This window comes from Oncorhynchus clarkii, chromosome 4 (genome assembly GCF_045791955.1).
Source record: "Oncorhynchus clarkii lewisi isolate Uvic-CL-2024 chromosome 4, UVic_Ocla_1.0, whole genome shotgun sequence".
NCBI classification, from domain to species: domain Eukaryota; kingdom Metazoa; phylum Chordata; class Actinopteri; order Salmoniformes; family Salmonidae; genus Oncorhynchus; species Oncorhynchus clarkii.
Window position 1 is genome coordinate 6,690,204 of NC_092150.1, and position 19,048 is coordinate 6,709,251.

General features: G+C 43.4%; 1 protein-coding gene across 3 annotated transcripts; it reads left to right on the top strand.

Annotated features, from left to right (window-relative positions):
- Nucleotides 1-1,510: 1,510 nt before the first annotated feature.
- LOC139407542 (protein regulator of cytokinesis 1-like) lies at nt 1,511-18,522 on the top strand. 3 transcript variants are annotated; one of them, XM_071151360.1, is made up of 15 exons: nt 1,511-1,632; nt 2,348-2,480; nt 2,718-2,840; nt 3,260-3,493; nt 5,663-5,833; nt 9,403-9,552; nt 9,921-10,068; nt 10,364-10,500; nt 10,696-10,791; nt 10,989-11,135; nt 12,025-12,135; nt 12,573-12,686; nt 13,101-13,259; nt 17,886-17,923; nt 18,406-18,516. In XM_071151360.1, the coding sequence occupies exons 1-15, from the start codon at nt 1,622-1,624 to the stop codon at nt 18,452-18,454; spliced, it is 1,821 nt and encodes a 606-aa protein (XP_071007461.1). In that variant the 5' UTR covers nt 1,511-1,621; the 3' UTR covers nt 18,455-18,516. The 3 variants fall into 3 exon arrangements, with proteins under 3 accessions (XP_071007461.1, XP_071007462.1, XP_071007463.1); XM_071151361.1 differs by lacking the exon at nt 17,886-17,923 and having other exon boundaries at nt 18,406-18,522; XM_071151362.1 differs by lacking the exon at nt 17,886-17,923 and having other exon boundaries at nt 13,101-13,182.
- Nucleotides 18,523-19,048: the final 526 nt, after the last annotated feature.

The window sequence follows — 19,048 nt, forward strand, 5'->3', positions numbered from 1 at the left end:
ACAATGGAAACACTAGTCTATCATGAGTAAAGACAATGGAAACACTAGTCTATCATGAGTATAGACAATGGAAACACTAGTCTATCATGAGTATAGACAATGGAAACACTAGTCTATCATGAGTATAGACAATGGAAACACTAGTCTATCATGAGTAAAGACAATGGAAACACTAGTCTATCATGAGTATAGACAATGGAAACACTAGTCTATCATGAGTAAAGAATGGAAACACTAGTCTATCATGAGTATAGACAATGGAAACACTAGTCTATCATGAGTATAGACAATGGAAACACTAGTCTATCATGAGTATAGACAATGGAACACTAGTCTATCATGAGTATAGACAATGGAAACACTAGTCTATCATGAGTAAAGACAATGGAAACACTAGTCTATCATGAGTATAGACAATGGAAACACTAGTCTATCATGAGTAAAGAATGGAAACACTAGTCTATCATGAGTATAGACAATGGAAACACTAGTCTATCATGAGTATAGACAATGGAAACACTAGTCTATCATGAGTATAGACAATGGAAACACTAGTCTATCATGAGTAAAGACAATGGAAACACTAGTCTATCATGAGTATAGACAATGGAAACACTAGTCTATCATGAGTAAAGACAATGGAAACACTAGTCTATCATGAGTATAGACAATGGAAACAGTAGTCTATCATGAGTATAGACAATGGAAACAGTAGTCTATCATGAGTAAAGAATAGAAACACTAGTCTATCATGAGTATAGACAATGGAAACACTAGTCTATCATGAGTAAAGACAATGGAAACACTAGTCTATCATGAGTAAAGACAATGGAAACACTAGTCTATCATGAGTAAAGAATGGAAACACTAGTCTATCATGAGTAAAGAATGGAAACACTAGTCTATCATGAGTAAAGAATGGAAACACTAGTCTATCATGAGTAAAGAATGGAAACTCTAGTCTATCATGAGTAAAGAATGGAAACACTAGTCTATCATGAGTAAAGAAGGAGCAGAAGAGTGGCAGCAATCATAATTTTTCCCCTGTTATCATGCTCTACCTTCAACCTCCTCCTCGGTCTGATCACTTCAATAGATGATAAAAAGGGAACCAATCTCAGGTCAGTTTTGGGGCGTATGCCTATACTGGTTTGGAAACAGTTCTGAAACAAAGGGTATGGCAGGTCTTAATCCCTTTTAGTTTCATTTAGAGTGTAAATTACAGTAGTTAGTTAATGCCTCAACAGTAATGCACAGGCTTATAGACATATATTCAAATACAAATGACTATTCATATTATAACTATAGCAGCTAATATATGTTATTTTCAGGTAATAAGATATTCAGCTATGATTGCTGTCCCCTCAATAATAAAAATCAAAGGTGAGCTCTTCAAGTCGTCAAACGCTGTGGCCACGCCCACAGAAAGCAGTTTATTGACGTATTCTCCATATCGGCCAATAGAAAGCGAGGCCACGTTTCGGTGCAGAATTTGAACAGAGTCGCAGACGGCAAAACGACGCTTGGACACAGATAGCAACCTTTCATTTGTTGTATTGTGTTAAAAGAGACGTATTTAGTTAAGGTAACACAAAATAAAAATCCCCGGTGGAATATAACCATGAGGAGAAGGTTAGTCCCCCAAAATTGTGTGTGTGGGTTGCTGTGTTTGGATGATGTCCTTGACTGTTGTTAACGTTAGCTAGCTAACTAATAAGGAGAGCTAGCATAGCATACTAAACAACGTTAAATAAATGAATGTTGGCACACAGTGCTTCAGTAGCTAACGTTATCCCGTCGGTAATAACTAACATTAGTTACGCTACCGTTACTACTGTAGTACCTAACTGGTTAACTTTATCTGGCTAGCTAAATTGGGCTACACGGCTAACTAACCGTTTGGGAATCGCCTTAACTTGATATTAAAATGATAAGCTGCCATAACTAGCTAGCTAACGTTACTGTAAAGTATGTAAAGATGAGCTAACGTTAGCTAAACATATGTTTTTAAATACAATGGATAGTTTAACTAGATGGACTGTTTTGGCAACTCAATTAACCTAGTTGACTAACCTGTTTAGCCTGCCAAGAGGAATGTCAATCAACCAGCTACCGATCAGACAAAATGTCCATGACAACTTGGCTACAGTAGCTACGTGTCACCTGACACCGTCGAGAACCTGCTCAGTTACTCTGATGATCAACAACAAGCACTGCAATGCACACAAAATAATATATGGAGAGTGTTAACCTAATCTGTACTCTTTCCTATAGTTGCAGGCTGCAGCATTCATAACACATTTATGTGACATTCTTTCTTTCACCTGCTTAAAATGTTCCTCTACAGTGAAGTCCATGCTGCAGAATCTGTGGCATGTCTGAATCGAGCCCTGAACCAGTTGAAGGACATCTGGGAAGAAATAGGCATTCCAGAGGACCAGCGACTACAGAGGACTGATGTAGTCAAGAAACACATCAAAGTGAGTTTGGGTTCTTTCCAAAAGATGATTACGGTAGTTTGCTAGCCTGCTACAAGATCTGTTTGTGCTGCCTTGTGGCTTACTAAACTCCCTTGGTCATTGCCATGCATTGTTGTGACAATGACCATAGTAGTTGACAAATGGCAAGACAGTACAAAATGAGCTGGAGCCAGGACGGTAAAGTCACTTATTAACCAATGGGATGTATTTTGACCTGTGTGTGTTCTATTCTACTAGGGCTTGCTGGACATGATGATCGCAGAGGAGGACAGTTTAAGGAAGAGATTGATGAGCAGCATAGAGTCCTGTCGCAAAGAGCTGGATGTTCTGTGCACTGAGCTTCAACTATCCCCCTTTGAGGTCCACTTCTCTCTTGACTTAAGCTTATTCCTTCTAGCTACTAGTGGGGCAATGAGCCTACGGAGTGCATCTCCAGATTTTTGTATTTTGAGGTAACAAACTCGTGAAAAATATGCATTTTTCTGTCTTTAGAATCCAAATTGGTACACGCAATATTGTTACAGTAAAGATATTTTACTTGTATCTTTTGCTATGTGACCTGGATTTTTTTTAAACTATAGAAATGAAGGATTCTAGCTTTATTACCTCAAATATTTTTCATTGTGCTCCTGATTTTTTTTTTGTGTGTGCCTACATCTTCCAAATTAGGCTCATATGCTCCTCGTAGAAAAAGGTCAGCGTAGAGCCGTGTGTTACTTCATTATCCTAATGTTTCAGCTTGTTAATGTTCCTTTCAACCCGTCTCGATGTCCCTATAGGAGGACGAGGGGAAGACGATGCTGCAGCTGGAGAAGGACATCCGGTCACGGCTGGAGGTGATGATGAAACAGAAGAGTCAGAGGGTTAAAGACCTGAAGACTCTGTACAAGCAGGACCGGGAGCTGTGTGACATCATGTGTTCAGTTCCCTTCTGTATCGACATGGACTCTGTCCCATCCCTGGAACAGCTGGACAGCTACCACTCCTACCTGAATGATCTCACTAAAGAGAAGGTATGTCTGCATCATCCTTCATGGTATTCATACATGTCCATTTGGGGGCGGGGCCTTTTTTTCTTGGTCAGTTTGTGGTTAATGGCGTTGGGCCAGTAGCCGAACGGTCAATGTTTTGAATCACCGAGCTGACTAGGTTAAAATCTGTCTGTGTCCTTGAGCAAGGCACTTAACCATAATTGCTCATGTAACTCGCTCTGGATAAGAACGTCTGCTAAATGACTAAAATATACAAGTAGAATTAACTATTTATGGCCCTAAGAATAGTATGATGTACAATAGACATAGGAAAGAGGGCCTGTCACTTAAGCACAGCAAACCCAATATACACAGATTTCTTTTAGATTAATTTGAGAATTGCAGCATTGTATGTTTGAAGAGGCATGAAGTGATACAATTCGGTTGCATATTTAATAGTGCTGAGCGATTAACCAACATTTCTGTCAATTTTTTGGTTTTTAACTTCTTATGGCTGGGGGCAGTATTGAGTAGCTTGGATGAATAAGGTGCCCAGAGTAAACTGCCTGCTACTCAGTCCCAGTTGCTAATATTTGCATATTTTTAGTATATTTGGATAGAAAACACTCTGAATTTCTAAAATTGTTTGAATGATGTCTGTGAGTATAACAGAACTCGTATGGCAGGCAAAAACCTGAGAAAAAATCCAACCAGGAAGTGGGAAATCTGAGATTAGTTGTTTTTCAACTCATTCCCTATTGAATACAGTGGGATATTGGTCATGTTGCACTTCCTAAGGCTAATAACTAGATGTCAACAGTCTTTAGAAACTTGTTTGAGGCTTCTACTGTAAAGGATGGGCTCATACGGGCTCTTTGAGTCAGTGGTCTGGCAGAGTGCCACAAGCTCGTGACGCTCGTTCACGTGAGAGGTAGCTCGCGTTCCATTGTTTTTCTACAGACAAAGGAATTCTCCGGTTGGAACATTATTGAAGATTTACGTTAAAAACATCCTAAAGATTGATTCTATACATCGTTTGACATGTTTCTACGGACTGTAACGGAACTTTTTGACATTTCGTGTGCTCCTAGTGAATGCGCTTCGTGAGGTTAGATTTGTTTACAAAACGTGCTAACAAAAGTAGCTATTTGGACATAAATGATGGACATTGTTGAACAAAACAAACATTTATTGTGGAACTGGGATTCCTGGGAGTGCATTCTGAGGAAGATCAGCAAAGGTGGTGAATATTTATAATGCTATTTCTGACTTCTGTTGAAGCCAACATGGCGGATATCTGTTTGGCTGGTTTGGTTTCTGAGCGCCGTACTCAGATTATTGCATGGTTTGCTTTTTACCGTAAAGTGTTTTTGAAATCGGACACAGCGGTTGTATTAATAAGGAGAAGTGTATCTAAAGTTCCATGCATAACACTTTTATTTTCATCAACATTTATTATGAGAATTTCTGTAAATTGATGTGGCTCTCTGCAAAAATCACCAGATGTTTTTGGAACTACTGAACATAACGCGCCAAAGTATACTGAGATTTTTTAAAATATAAATATGAACTTTATCGAACAAAACATGTATTGTGTAACATGAAGTCCTACGAGTGTCATCTGATGAAGATCATCAAAGGTTAGTGATTAATTCTATCTCTCTTTCTGATTTTTGTGACTTCTCTTTGGCTGGAAAAATGGCTGTGTTTTTCTGTGACTTGGCTCTGACCTAACATAATCGTTTGGTGCTTTCGCCGTAAAGACTATTTGAAATCGGACACTGTGGTGGGATTAACAAGAAGGGTATCTTTAAAATGATGTGAAATACTTCTATGTTTGAGGAATTTTAATTATGGGATTTCTGTTTTTGATTTTGGCGCACCGAACATGTTAAGAGTGGCCTTTTATTGTCCCCCAGCACAAGGTGCACCTGTGTAATGATCATGCTGTTTTAATCAGCTTCTTGATATGCCACACCTGTCAGGTGGATGGATTATCTTGGCAAAGGAGAAATGCTCACTAACAGGAATGTAAATACATTTGCGCACAACATTAGAGAAATAAGCTTTTTGTGTGTATGGAACATTTCTGTGATCTTTTATTTTCAGCTCTTGAAACACGTGACCAACACTTTGAATGTTGCATTTTATATGTTCATTCTGACAATCTTTGTGTAAGTTGAGATTTGTGCTCTTCACTGTATGTTCCAGGATCGTCGCCACGGTGAGTTTGTGGGTATCAAGCGTCAGATCATTGTGTGTATGGAGGAGCTGGACCAGCTGCCAGACACCAGCTTTGAGAGGGACGTGGTGTGTGAGGACGAGGAGGCCTTCTGTCTGTCCAGCGACAACATCACAGCTCTCCAACTGCTGCTGGGACAGGTGAGACCTGGGCATACAGCCCTTTTCATGTACAGTCACCATTTTCTCTTATTTTCTGTCAGAATGCTTCAATTATTTAAAGATGTGCCATATTGATTACAATGGCGCAGGAGAAGAGGCTGATGTTCCACGTGTCCCCAACCTATTGTGTTTTTATTTATTTTTTTAAATTTGCGTTGTTAATAACTTATTTTGTGCATAATGTTGCCGCTACCGTTTGTTATGACCAAAAATAACTACTGGACATCAGGACTGCGATTTACTCATCACTGGCAGAATCCTTTTTTTTCCTTTAACGAGTCCGACGTGAACGATATACTGCTTTCTCCGGAACAGGCCCAAATCCCCGTGATTTGCGTGAAGAGGAGGCGGAGAAAAGGGGGCCAGAGGGCGGGCTGCCTTTGGAGAATTTGTAGGCGATCGAATAAACCCCCAATTCCTTCTATTCTGCTAGCAAACGTGCTCTCTTTGAACAATAAAATAGGTGACCTACGCGGAAGATTAAATTACCAACTGGACTTTCAAAACTGTAATATCTTATGCTTCACGGAGTCGTGGCTGAACGACGACATTATCAACATACAGCCGGCTGGTTATACGCTGTACCGGCAGGATAGAACAGCGGCGTCTGGTAAGACGAGGGGATCCTCAAACACGGACCCCTCGGGTGCGTTCTCAGTCCCCTCCTGTATTCCCTGTTCACTCATGACTGGACAGACAACAAAAAAAGCCAATACCGATTAATCAGACGATTTATTTTTATATATTTGTATTAATGACAATTACAACAATACTGAATGAACACTTATTTTAACTTAATATAATACATCAATAAAATCAATTTAGCCTCAAATAAATAATGAAATTTGGTTGAAATAATGCAAAAACAAAGTGTTGGAGAAGAAAGTAAAAGTGCAATATGTGCCATGTAAGAAAGCTAACGTTTAAGTTCCTTGCTCAGAACATGAGAACATATGAAAGTTGGTGGTTCCTTTTATCATGAGACTTCAATATTCCAAGGTAAGAAGTTTTAGGTTGTAGTTATTATAGGACTATTTCTCTCTATACCATTTGTATTTCATATACCTTTAACTATTGGATGTTCTTATAGGCACTTTAGTATTGCCGGTGTAACAGTATAGCTTCCATCCCCCTCCTCGCTCCTACCTGGGCTCGAACCAGGAACACATCGACAACAGCCACCCTCAAAGCAGCGTTACCCATGCAGAGCAAGGGGAACAACTACTCCAAGTCTCAGAGCGAGTGATGTTTGAAACGCTATCAGCGCGCACCCCGCTAACTAGCTAGCCATTTCACATCGGTTACACCAGCCTAATCTCGGGAGTTGATAGGCTTGAAGTTATAAACAGCTCAATGCTTGAAGCATTGCAAAGAGCTGCTGGCAAAACGCACGAAAGTGCTGTTTGAATGAATGCTTACAAGCCTGCTGGTGCCTATCAAATCATAGACTTAGTTATAACATAATAACACACAGAAACACGAGCCTTGGGTCATTAATGTGGTTGAATCCAGAAACTATCATCTCGAAAACAAGACGTTTTTTCTTTCAGTGAAAGGAATATATTTTATCTAACGGGTGGCGTCCATAAGTCTAAATATTCCTGTTACATTGCACAACCTTCAATGTTATGTCATAATTACGTAAAATGCTGGCAAATTAGTTCGTAAAGAGCCAGGCGGCCCAGACTGTTGCATATACCCTGACTCTGCGTGCAATGAACGCAAGAGAAGTGACACAATTTCACCTGGTTAATATTGCCTGCTAACCTTCTTTTAGCTAAATATGCAGGTTTAAAAATATATACTTCTGTGTATTGATTTTAAGAAAGGCATTGGTGTTTATGGTTAGGTACACGTTGGAGCAACAACAGTCCTTTTTCGTGAATGCGCACCGCATCGATTATATGCAACGCAGGACACGCTAGATAAACTAGTAATATCATCAACCATGTGTAGTGATAACTAGTGATTATGATTGATTGTTTATTATATGATAAATGTAATGCTAGCTAGCAACTTACCTTGGCTTCTTACTGCATTCGCGTAACAGGCAGGCTCCTCGTGAGGCAGGTGGATAGAGCGTTGGGACTAGTTAACCGTAAGGTTGCAAGATTGAATCCCTGAGCTGACAAGGTACAAATCTGTCGTTCTTCCCCTGAAAAAGGAAGTTAACCCACTGTTCCTAGGCCGTCATTAAAAATAAGAATGTGTTCTTAACTGACTTGCCTAGTTAAATAAAGGTATTTTAAAAAAAAAACGCCCAAATCGGCATCCAAAAATACCGATTTCCGATTGTTATGAAAACTTGAAATCGGCCCTAATTAATCGGCCATTCCGATTTAATTGGTCGACCTCTACTACAGAGGGTAGTGAGAACGGCCCAGTACATCACTGGGGCCAAGCTTCCTGCCATCCAGGACCTCTATACCAGGCGGTGTCAGAGGAAGGCCCTAAAAATTGTCAGACTCCAGCTGCCCTAGTCATAGACTGTTCTCTCTGCTACAACATGGCAAGTGGTACCGGATCACCAAGAGGCTTCTATAAAACAGCTTATACCCCCAAGCCATAAGACTCCTGAACATCTAATCAAATGGCTACCCAGACTATTTTCATTGCCTCCCCCCCCCCCCTTTACACCTCTGCTACTCTCTGTTGTTGTCATCTATGCATAGTCACTTAATAACTCTACCTACATGTATACATTACCTCAACTAACCGGTGCTCCCGCACATTGACTCTGTACCGATACCCCCCCCTGTGTATAGTCTCCACATTGACTCTGTACCGGTACCCCCACTGTGTATAGTCTCCACATTGACTCTGTACCGGTACCCCCCCTGTGTATAGTCTCCACATTGACTCTGTACCGGTACCCCCCCTGTGTATAGTCTCCACATTGACTCTGTACCGGTACCCCCCCTGTGTATAGTCTCCACATTGACTCTGTACCGGTACCCCCCCTGTGTATAGTCTCCACATTGACTCTGTACCGGTACCCCCTGTGTATAGTCTCGCTATTGTTATTTTACTGCTGCTCTTTAATTACTTGTTACTTTTATTTCTTATTCTTATCCATATTTTTTTAACTGCATTGTTGTTTAGGGACTCGTAAGTAAGCATTTCACTGCAAGGTCTACACTTGTGACTAATAAAATTTGATATTGTAAGAGCAATTTTCTGACTGTTTTTAGGCTTGCGTTTTAGTTTAAACTTTCTCTTGGGATGATTTCACTCTTGTTGGGTGGTATTTGATACAGCTACATAACGATCAGATAAATGTTTACAAATGTAACACAGAAGCCCATTTGTCCATCAAAACAACACTTTACATTTTACCTTTAACTAGGCAAGTCAGTTAAGAACAAATTCTTATTTTCAATGACGGCCTAAGAACAGTGGGTTAACTGCCTGTTCAGGGGCAGAACGACAGATTTGTACCTTGTCAGCTCGGGGATTTGAACTTGCAACCTTCCGGTTACTAGTCCAACGCTCTAACCACTAGGCTACTCTGCCGCCCCTGACCATACTTATTGTTGTGTTATTGTCAGCTGGAGGATCGCAAGACGGAGAACGAGCTAGTGTGTAGCTCCTACCGCGCTAAGATCCAGGAGCTGTGGGAGAGGCTGCAGGTGCCCCAGGAGGAGAGAGATGGCATGTCAGAACACATGGTCCAGTCCAGGACGAAGAACATGGATGCTGTGAGTTTAACATTTAAGGTTGAATTCCTGGACTGGACCATGTGTTCTGAAAATTCTAAATTTTGGTTGGGGGGGATTCCTGCTTATTCCCTCCTGATTCCAGGAATCTTCTCACCAGGATTTCTGGGAAACTAGGGAATTATGGGGAAGTTACTGGAATTTTGCAACACTACATAATTCTTGTTTGGTAGGTCCTGTAAAGTGGAAACAAAGTGGAGGAACCTCCAGCACTATGCTATACCTATCCAGACCCTTATTACAATTTTAAATTTTTTTTTTTTTAACATTTTGCATTTGCAAGGACTGCCTTTTCTGAATTGAATGAATCAGTAGGTTTTGTATCCCCCCCCCGCTACCCCGCTCCCCAGTTACAAGCTGAGTGCCGGCGTCTGGAGCAGCTGAAGATCAAGAACATGAGCAATGTGGTAGAAGCCATCAGGGCCGAGGTGGCTCTGCTCTGGGAGAGGTGTTTCTACAGCCTGGAGCAGAGACAAGCCTTCACACCCTACTATGGTGGTCAGTTGTTGTTTGTAAATACAGTATCGTAGTTACGTATTTTGATTGGAATGTACTACTGGGTTTCTCATGAAACCTGGTCCCTGTTATGACTCTAATGTCCCGGGTGGTGTTCATTTGGTACATCACAGAGAAACGTTTTGCAAATTAATATGGTGTTTCTTATTAGACAATAGTCCAGGTCGTCCCCGCCTTGTTTGTCAGTTGTCTTCCATTTTGGTGACCAATGAACGAACACAACCCTGGTTGTCCGACTGAGATTGATAAATAACACACTGGTACTTTATTCCCTCAGACGACTACACTGAGGAGATGCTGAACCTACACCAGGAGGAGCTCCGGAGTCTGAAGAAGCACTACGAGGACCACAGGGAGCTGTTTGAAGGAGTAACCAGGTGGCAAGACAGCTGGACTCTGTTCCTACAACTGGAGGTGAGCACTTTTTTAGTGAGGAATATGATTACAAATCTTTAATCTCAGTCTGTTTTGTGTATATTGTGTCCGTGACATCACCTTCCATCTGTCATCACGCTGAACCCCACCCTTCACTTTTCCACTGACGCACGAGTTTCGGGTGTGTTTCTCAAGTGAATGTATTTGTCAAGATCATGGTTGAATTCTCCACAGAAAAAGGCAACGGATCCTTCTAGATTTAACAACCGAGGAGGGAACCTTCTTAAAGAGGAGAAGCAGAGGGCCGAGCTGCAGAAAAGCCTGCCGAAGGTGAGGCTAAGTAGTGTTCTTCAGATTGTCATGTTAATTGGTTATTTCTCTACCCACAAGGCTCTCTGACCTGAATAGCTGGCCTGTTTTTCTTTATGTGTTCTATATTTCTGTGTTTTTATTTATTTATTGTGACACCTCAGGGGCCATTAAAGAGAGGCACATTAACTTAAAACATGTTCTCTCGTGTGTTCCAGTTGGAGAAGAGCCTGAAGACCCAGATAGACCTATGGGAGGAGGAGCAGTACAGAGAGTTCCTGGTTAACGGACAACGGTTCCTCCAGTATGTACAGGAACAGTGGGAACTACTGCGGCTGGAGAAGGAGAGAGAGAAGAATGAGAGGGTAAGATGAGACAAACGGCCCTGTTTCAATGGTTTTAGATGAGACAAACGGCCCTGTTTCAATGGTTTTAGATGAGACAAAATGGCCCTGTTTCAATGATGTTAGATGAGACAAACGGCCCTGTTTCAATGCTTTTAGATGAGACAAAATGGCCCTGTTTCAATGCTTTTAGATGAGACAAACGGCCCTGTTTCAATGGTTTTAGATGAGACAAACGGCCCTGTTTCAATGCTTTTAGATGAGACAAAATGGCCCTGTTTCAATGGTTTTAGATGAGCCAAACGGCCCTGTTTCAATGGTTTTAGATGAGACAAACGGCCCTGTTTCAATGATTTTAGATGAGACAAACGGCCCTGTTTCAATGATTTTAGATGAGCCAAACGGCCCTGTTTCAATGGTTTTAGATGAGACAAACGGCCCTGTTTCAATGATTTTAGATGAGACAAACGGCCCTGTTTCAATGATTTTAGATGAGACAAACGGCCCTGTTTCAATGATTTTAGATGAGACAAACGGCCCTGTTTCAATGGTTTTAGATGAGCCAAACGGCCCTGTTTCAATGGTTTTAGATGAGCCAAAATGGCCCTGTTTCAATGGTTTTAGATGAGACAAAACGACCCTGTTTGGGCACTTTTAATGTGCTTCCTTCCTCCCCTTGAGGCAATCACTGATCTCACTTGATTAGATTGATGAGATTGAAGTCTATGTCTGTCTCCTCGACACAGCTTTCCCCAACCATGTCATAATCAGATCAGTGATTTATTCTAGGAAGGGGAGGGGGGGGGGGGGGGGGTTGCGATTCAAACACGGACTATTTCCAGTTTTTTTCTAGTATAGAGTGAATCTGGTTCCCATGAGAAATACTGACTGTGATCTGTGAAACAAACAGCAACTGAAGAAGAACCAGCAGATAGAACAAGACATGCTGTACGGTACTGCTCAACGAACCCCCTCCAAAAGACGTCTTGCAGAGACCCCTACGCCTGGCAAAGCAAGAAAGGTAAACCAGTTGATTTGACACCAATGGGGTTGTTTTTGTGATCAAATTAAAGCTAGTATGGGAGGGGGTTTGGGGGGGGGGGGGGTGCTGTGGGATTATTCAAGATAATTTCTGAAGAGGTAGGGTTTCAGATGTTTTTGGAAGATGGGAAGAGACTGCTGTCCTAGCTTCAGGGGGAAGCTGGTTGCACTATTGGGGTGACAAGACAGAGAAGCGCTTGGACTGGGCTGACTGGCCTCACGTAGGGATGGGTGGGAGGGCAAAGAGACCATTGATTGGCTTGGGATGTTGGGTTTGAGCAGAGCCTAACGGTAGTGAGGGGCAGTTCCTCCTCAACAACCATAATGTCTAGTCTGGGTTAAAAACCACGACCCGGAATGTCTAGTCTGGGTTAAAAACGGAGCAATGTGTGAATTGTCGTTTTCTCCTTTCCTCAGCTGAATGCAACTAGCAGTATCTCCAGTTCTACTCCTAACAGCACCTTCCGCTCTGCCTTCGGCGGAACCATGTGCCAGTCGCCAGTCCTCAGACCACCTATGTCTGCCAGCAAGGTTAGTACACACACACACACACACACACACACAGAGTCCCCGGTCCTCAGACCACCTACGACTGTCAGCATGGTTAGTACACAGAGTCCCCGGTCCTCAGACCACAGACTGTCAGCATGGTTAGTACACAGAGTCCCCGGTCCTCAGACCAGACTGTCAGCATGGTTAGTACACAGAGTCCCCGGTCCTCAGACCAGACTGTCAGCATGGTCGGATCCCCTTATGATCATCACCGACAGTGTTTGTTTGTCCTTGTCATCTCATAAGGATCCAGTCTCAATAACAGCCACGTTGAGTCAGTTGAAGAGGGGAAACATGGTAACAACATGAGACTCATGGCATGCTTAAAACGAGTAACAGACACTATTATACCCGAGAACACTAACACCCCCCCCCCCCCCCCCCCCCTCCCAGATTCCTCTGAGGACCCCTGGTCGTGTTGGAAGAACCCCCCACACAGTGGAACGCAACAAGGAGAACGTCTCCCACCTGAACGGTACGGCGCTGAGAACCCCTGCCTCGCGCTGTAACATCACCGTTAACTCTGTGGCCAGCACCTATTCGGAATTTTCGGTAATTTCCCTAGGTCATCACCTACCGGCCAATCATAAACCCAGCAACACACAATCCAGTCAGAGATACGTGGCTATGCATGTCTGTACAGTGAGAGAATTGCACCAGTCTTATACACTTAAAGGAAAGATTCACCCATTTTTCGATGTCATATTGTTTTTGTGCATCTCAGAGTTGATGTTCTATCGATTACCTGGGTCATTTCATGTGTATCTGAGTTATTGGCGTTCAAGCAGGTAGAAATCCATCCTGTATTAACGTACCACAGTGATAGTCTCTCACTACACAGGAAGTTAATAGGGAGTCTCTCGCTCTACACAGGAAGTTAATAGGAAGTCTCTCTCTCTACACAGGAAGTTAATAGGAAGTCTCTCTCTCTACACAGGAAGTTAATAGGAAGTCTCTCTCTCTACACAGGAAGTTAATAGGAAGTCTCTCTCACTACACTGGAAGTGACTTCCGGCGCCGACAGAGATGGCCGCCTCGCTTCGCGTTCCTAGGAAACTATGCAGTTTTTTGTTTTTTTACGTGTTATTTCTTACATTAGTACCCCAGGTCATCTTAGGTTTCATTACATACAGTCGAGAAGAACTACTGAATATAAGATCAGCATCAACTCACCATCAGTACGACCAAGAATATGTTTTTCGCGACGCGGATCCTGTGTTCTGCCTTACAAACAGGACAACGGAGTGGATCCTATGCAGCGACCCAAAAAAACGACTCCGAAAGAGAGGGAAACGAGGCGGTCTACTGGTCAGACTCCGGAGACGGGCACAGCGCGCACCACTCCCTAGCATTCTTCTTGCCAATGTCCAGTCTCTTGACAACAAGGTTGATGAAATCCGAGCAAGGGTAGCATTCCAGAGGGACATCAGAGACTGTAACGTTCTTTGCTTCACGGAAACGTGGCTTACTGGAGAGACGCAATCCGAAGCGGTGCAGCCAACAGGTTTCTCCACGCATCGCGCAGACAGGAAAAAACATCTTTCTGGTAAAAAGAGGGGCGGGGGCGTATGCCTTATGACTAACGTGACATGGTGCGATGAAAGAAACATACAGGAACTCAAATCCTTCTGTTCACCTGATTTAGAATTCCTCACAATCAAATGTAGACCGCATTATCTACCAAGAGAATTCTCTTCGATTATAATCACAGCCGTATATATCCCCCCCCAAGCAGACACATCGATGGCTCTGAACGAACTTTATTTAACTCTCTGCAAACTGGAAACAATTTATCCGGAGGCTGCATTCATTGTAGCTGGGGATTTTAACAAGGCTAATCTGAAAACAAGACTCCCCAAATTTTATCAGCATATCGATTGCGCAACCAGGGGAGGAAAGACCTTGGACCATTGTTACTCTAACTTCCGCGACGCATATAAGGCCCTGCCCCGCCCCCCTTTCGGAAAAGCTGACCACGACTCCATTTTGTTGATCCCTGCCTACAGACAGAAACTAAAACAAGAGGCTCCCACGCTGAGGTCTGTCCAACGCTGGTCCGACCAAGCTGACTCCACACTCCAAGACTGCTTCCATCACGTGGACTGGGAGATGTTTCGTATTGCGTCAGATAACAACATTGACGAATACGCTGATTCGGTGTGCGAGTTCATTAGAACGTGCGTTGAAGATGTCGTTCCCATAGCAACGATTAAAACATTCCCTAACCAGAAACCGTGGATTGATGGCAGCATTCGTGTGAAACTGAAAGCGCGAACCACTGCTTTTAATCAGGGCAAGGTGTCTGGTAACATGACCGAATACAAACAGTGCAGCTATTCCCTCCGCAAGGCTATCAAACAAGCTAAGCGCCAGTACAGAGACAAAGTAGAATCTCAATTCAACGGCTCAGACACAAGAGGCATGTGGCAGGGTCTACAGTCAATCACGGACTACAGGAAGAAACCCAGCCCAGTCACGGACCAGGATGTCTTGCTCCCAGGCAGACTAAATAACTTTTTTGCCCGCTTTGAGGACAATACAGTGCCACTGACACGGGCTGCAACGAAAACATGCGGTCTCTCCTTCACTGCAGCCGAGGTGAGTAAGACATTTAAACGTGTTAACCCTCGCAAGGCTGCAGGCCCAGATGGCATCCCCAGCCGCGCCCTCAGAGCATGCGCAGACCAGCTGGCCGGTGTGTTTACGGACATATTCAATCAATCCCTATACCAGTCTGCTGTTCCCACATGCTTCAAGAGGGCCACCATTGTTCCTGTTCCCAAGAAAGCTAAGGTAACTGAGCTAAATGACTACCGCCCCGTAGCACTCACATCCGTCATCATGAAGTGCTTTGAGAGACTAGTCAAGGACCATATCACCTCCACCCTACCTGACACCCTAGACCCACTCCAATTTGCTTACCGCCCAAATAGGTCCACAGACGATGCAATCTCAACCACACTGCACACTGCCCTAACCCATCTGGACAAGAGGAATACCTATGTGAGAATGCTGTTCATCGACTACAGCTCGGCATTCAACACCATAGTACCCTCCAAGCTCGTCATCAAGCTCGAGACCCTGGGTCTCGACCCCGCCCTGTGCAACTGGGTACTGGACTTCCTGACGGGCCGCCCCCAGGTGGTGAGGGTAGGCAACAACATCTCCTCCCCGCTGATCCTCAACACTGGGGCCCCACAAGGTTGCGTTCTGAGCCCTCTCCTGTACTCCCTGTTCACCCACGACTGCGTGGCCACGCACGCCTCCAACTCAATCATCAAGTTTGCGGACGACACAACAGTGGTAGGCTTGATTACCAACAACGATGAGACGGCCTACAGGGAGGAGGTGAGGGCCCTCGGAGTGTGGTGTCAGGAAAACAACCTCACACTCAACGTCAACAAAACTAAGGAGATGATTGTGGACTTCAGGAAACAGCAGAGGGAACACCCCCCTATCCACATCGATGGAACAGTAGTGGAGAGGGTAGCAAGTTTTAAGTTCCTCGGCATACACATCACAGACAAACTGAATTGGTCCACTCACACAGACAGCATCGTGAAGAAGGCGCAGCAGCGCCTCTTCAACCTCAGGAGGCTGAAGAAATTCGGCTTGTCACCAAAAGCACTCACAAACTTCTACAGATGCACAATCGAGAGCATCCTGGCGGGCTGTATCACCGCCTGGTATGGCAACTGCACCGCCCTCAACCGTAAGGCTCTCCAGAGGGTAGTGAGGTCTGCACAACGCATCACCGGGGGCAAACTACCTGCCCTCCAGGACACCTACACCACCCGATGTCACAGGAAGGCCATAAAGATCATCAAGGACATCAACCACCCGAGCCACTGCCTGTTCACCCCGCTATCATCCAGAAGGCGAGGTCAGTACAGGTGCATCAAAGCTGGGACCGAGAGACTGAAAAACAGCTTCTATCTCAAGGCCATCAGACTGTTAAACAGCCACCACTAACACTGAGTGGCTGCTGCCAACACACTGACACTGACTCAACTCCAGCCACTTTAATAATGGGAATTGATGGGAAATGATGTAAATATATCACTAGCCACTTTAAACAATGCTACCTTATATAAATGTTACTTACCCTACATTATTCATCTCATACGCATACGTATATACTGTACTCTATATCATCGACGGTATCCTTATGTAATACATGTATCACTAGCCACTTTATACTATACTATGCCACTTTGTTTACATACTCATCTCATTTGTACATACTGTACCCGATACCATCTACTGTATCTTGCCTATGCTGCTCTGTACCATCACTCATTCATATATCCTTATGTACATATTCTTTATCCCCTTACACTGTGTACAAGACAGTAGTTTTGGAATTGTTAGTTAGATTACTTGTTATTACTGCATTGTCGGAACTAGAAGCACAAGCATTTCGCTACACTCGCATTAACATCTGCTAACCATGTGTATGTGACAAATAAAATTTGATTTGATTTGATTTGAAGTTAATAGGAAGTCTCTCACTACACTGGAAGTTAATAGGAAGTCTCTCTCTCTACACAGGAAGTTAATAGGAAGTCTCTCACTACACTGGAAGTTAATAGGAAGTCTCTCACTACACTGGAAGTTAATAGGAAGTCTCTCTCTCTACAGAGGAAGTTAATAGGAAGTCTCTCACTACACTGGAAGTTAATAGGAAGTCTCTCTCTCTACACAGGAAGTTAATAGGAAGTATCTCTCTACACAGGAAGTTAATAGGAATACAACGCTTAGATCATTAAAACGTCTATCATACATGTCAGATTTCAATACTGGCTGATGTCATAACTCGGGAAGATGTCTTCTCTCCAATAAGACAATCTTTTTTTTTTTGCTATATTCTTTAATCGTGCTCCCGAGTGGTGCAGCTGTCTAATGTACTGCATCTCAGAGGTGTCACTACAGTCCCTGGTTCGAATCCAGGCTGTATCACATCCGGCCGTGATTGGGAGTCCCATAGGGCGGCCGCACAATTGGCCGTCATTGTAAATAAGAATTTGGTTCTTAACTGACTTGCCTAGATAAATAAACATTTGACACTAAATTAGAGGAATATGTGGTTTTAGGTGAATTTTTCCTTTAAGTGAAAGCAAGCTGTCATGAATAGGTAATAGGTTTCCTCTGACCGTCTAACTCTACATTCTATTTTAGAAGGATTTTGTCAACATTGAATCCACCGCCATTACCAGGTCTGTATGATTGGACATTTACTTGACACCGTAACAATCAGTGAGGCTCACCATGCTAAGTTGCTAACCAAGGTTGCATGCTGAAGTTATGCCTACTTTTCAGCTTTGACTAACGGAGTGCAACCGAGAGCCTGGTCCGGTTCGGTTGGCCTAACCATCTTGTGAGGAACAATATTCACATTGAAGATCAAACGTACACTGTTGAACTGGGCCGTGTTGCTGGGTTTTCATATGGACTTTTATCACAAGGTTTTTAGTTAAACTATTGTCACCTAGCCATGTTATTCTGTGTCTTCTATCCCTCTTCACATTTACAATAACCTTCTGGGTTTGTTTTTTTTTGCACACTGCACAGGAAGGGATGTTCCACTCACCTTCTCCAAGACAGATTTTCCTTCCTGTGTTTTGTCCTCGTGTAACGTACAGGACCAGTATGTACTGCATTTTTGTATTAGTAACTTTTTATTCTCCTCCTCCTCCAGCGAGATCTCTCAAAAGCTTCCAAATCTAATGTCAAGACAGGACATCTGAACTCTACTGGCACTCGTCTCTGAGCTGAAGGATCAGACAGAACCACACCTGACCCTGAATCATCTGACGGTTTCTGTCCGGGTCCATTTCTGCATGTCCAGATGAAGGGAATCTGTTAACACCTACTGAATGTAACTGCAATGAGAACAGGAACTTGCACCCCTCTCTCGGAGTCTCTCAGCTCAAATGTTCTTCTAGCACTGCTGAGGTTTCACTTGTCGTCATCTCTGAGGGCTCTGAACGACTACCGTGATCCTGAATCCTCCATCTCTGAACTACTACCGTGATCCTGAATCCTCCATCTCTGAACTACTACCGTGATCCTGAATCCTCCATCTCTGAACTACTACCGTGATCCTCCATCTCTCTGAGGGCTCTGAACTACTACCGTGATCCTGAATCCTCCATCTCTGAACTACTACCGTGATCCTGAATCCTCCATCTCTGAACTACTACCGTGATCCTCCATCTCTCTGAGGGCTCTGAACTACTACCGTGATCCTGAATCCTCCATCTCTGAACTACTACCGTGATCCTCCATCTCTCTGAGGGCTCTGAACTACTACCGTGATCCTGAATCCTCCATCTCTGAAC

What these genes read in the sequence shown, in the direction of transcription:
- LOC139407542 (XM_071151360.1), top strand. An exon ending in TCCAACTGCTGCTGGGACAG is followed by an intron (nt 5,834 to 9,402) that starts GTGAGACCTGGG and finishes TGTTATTGTCAG; the next exon opens with CTGGAGGATCGCAAGACGGA. An exon ending in CTTCACACCCTACTATGGTG is followed by an intron (nt 10,069 to 10,363) that starts GTCAGTTGTTGT and finishes TTATTCCCTCAG; the next exon opens with ACGACTACACTGAGGAGATG.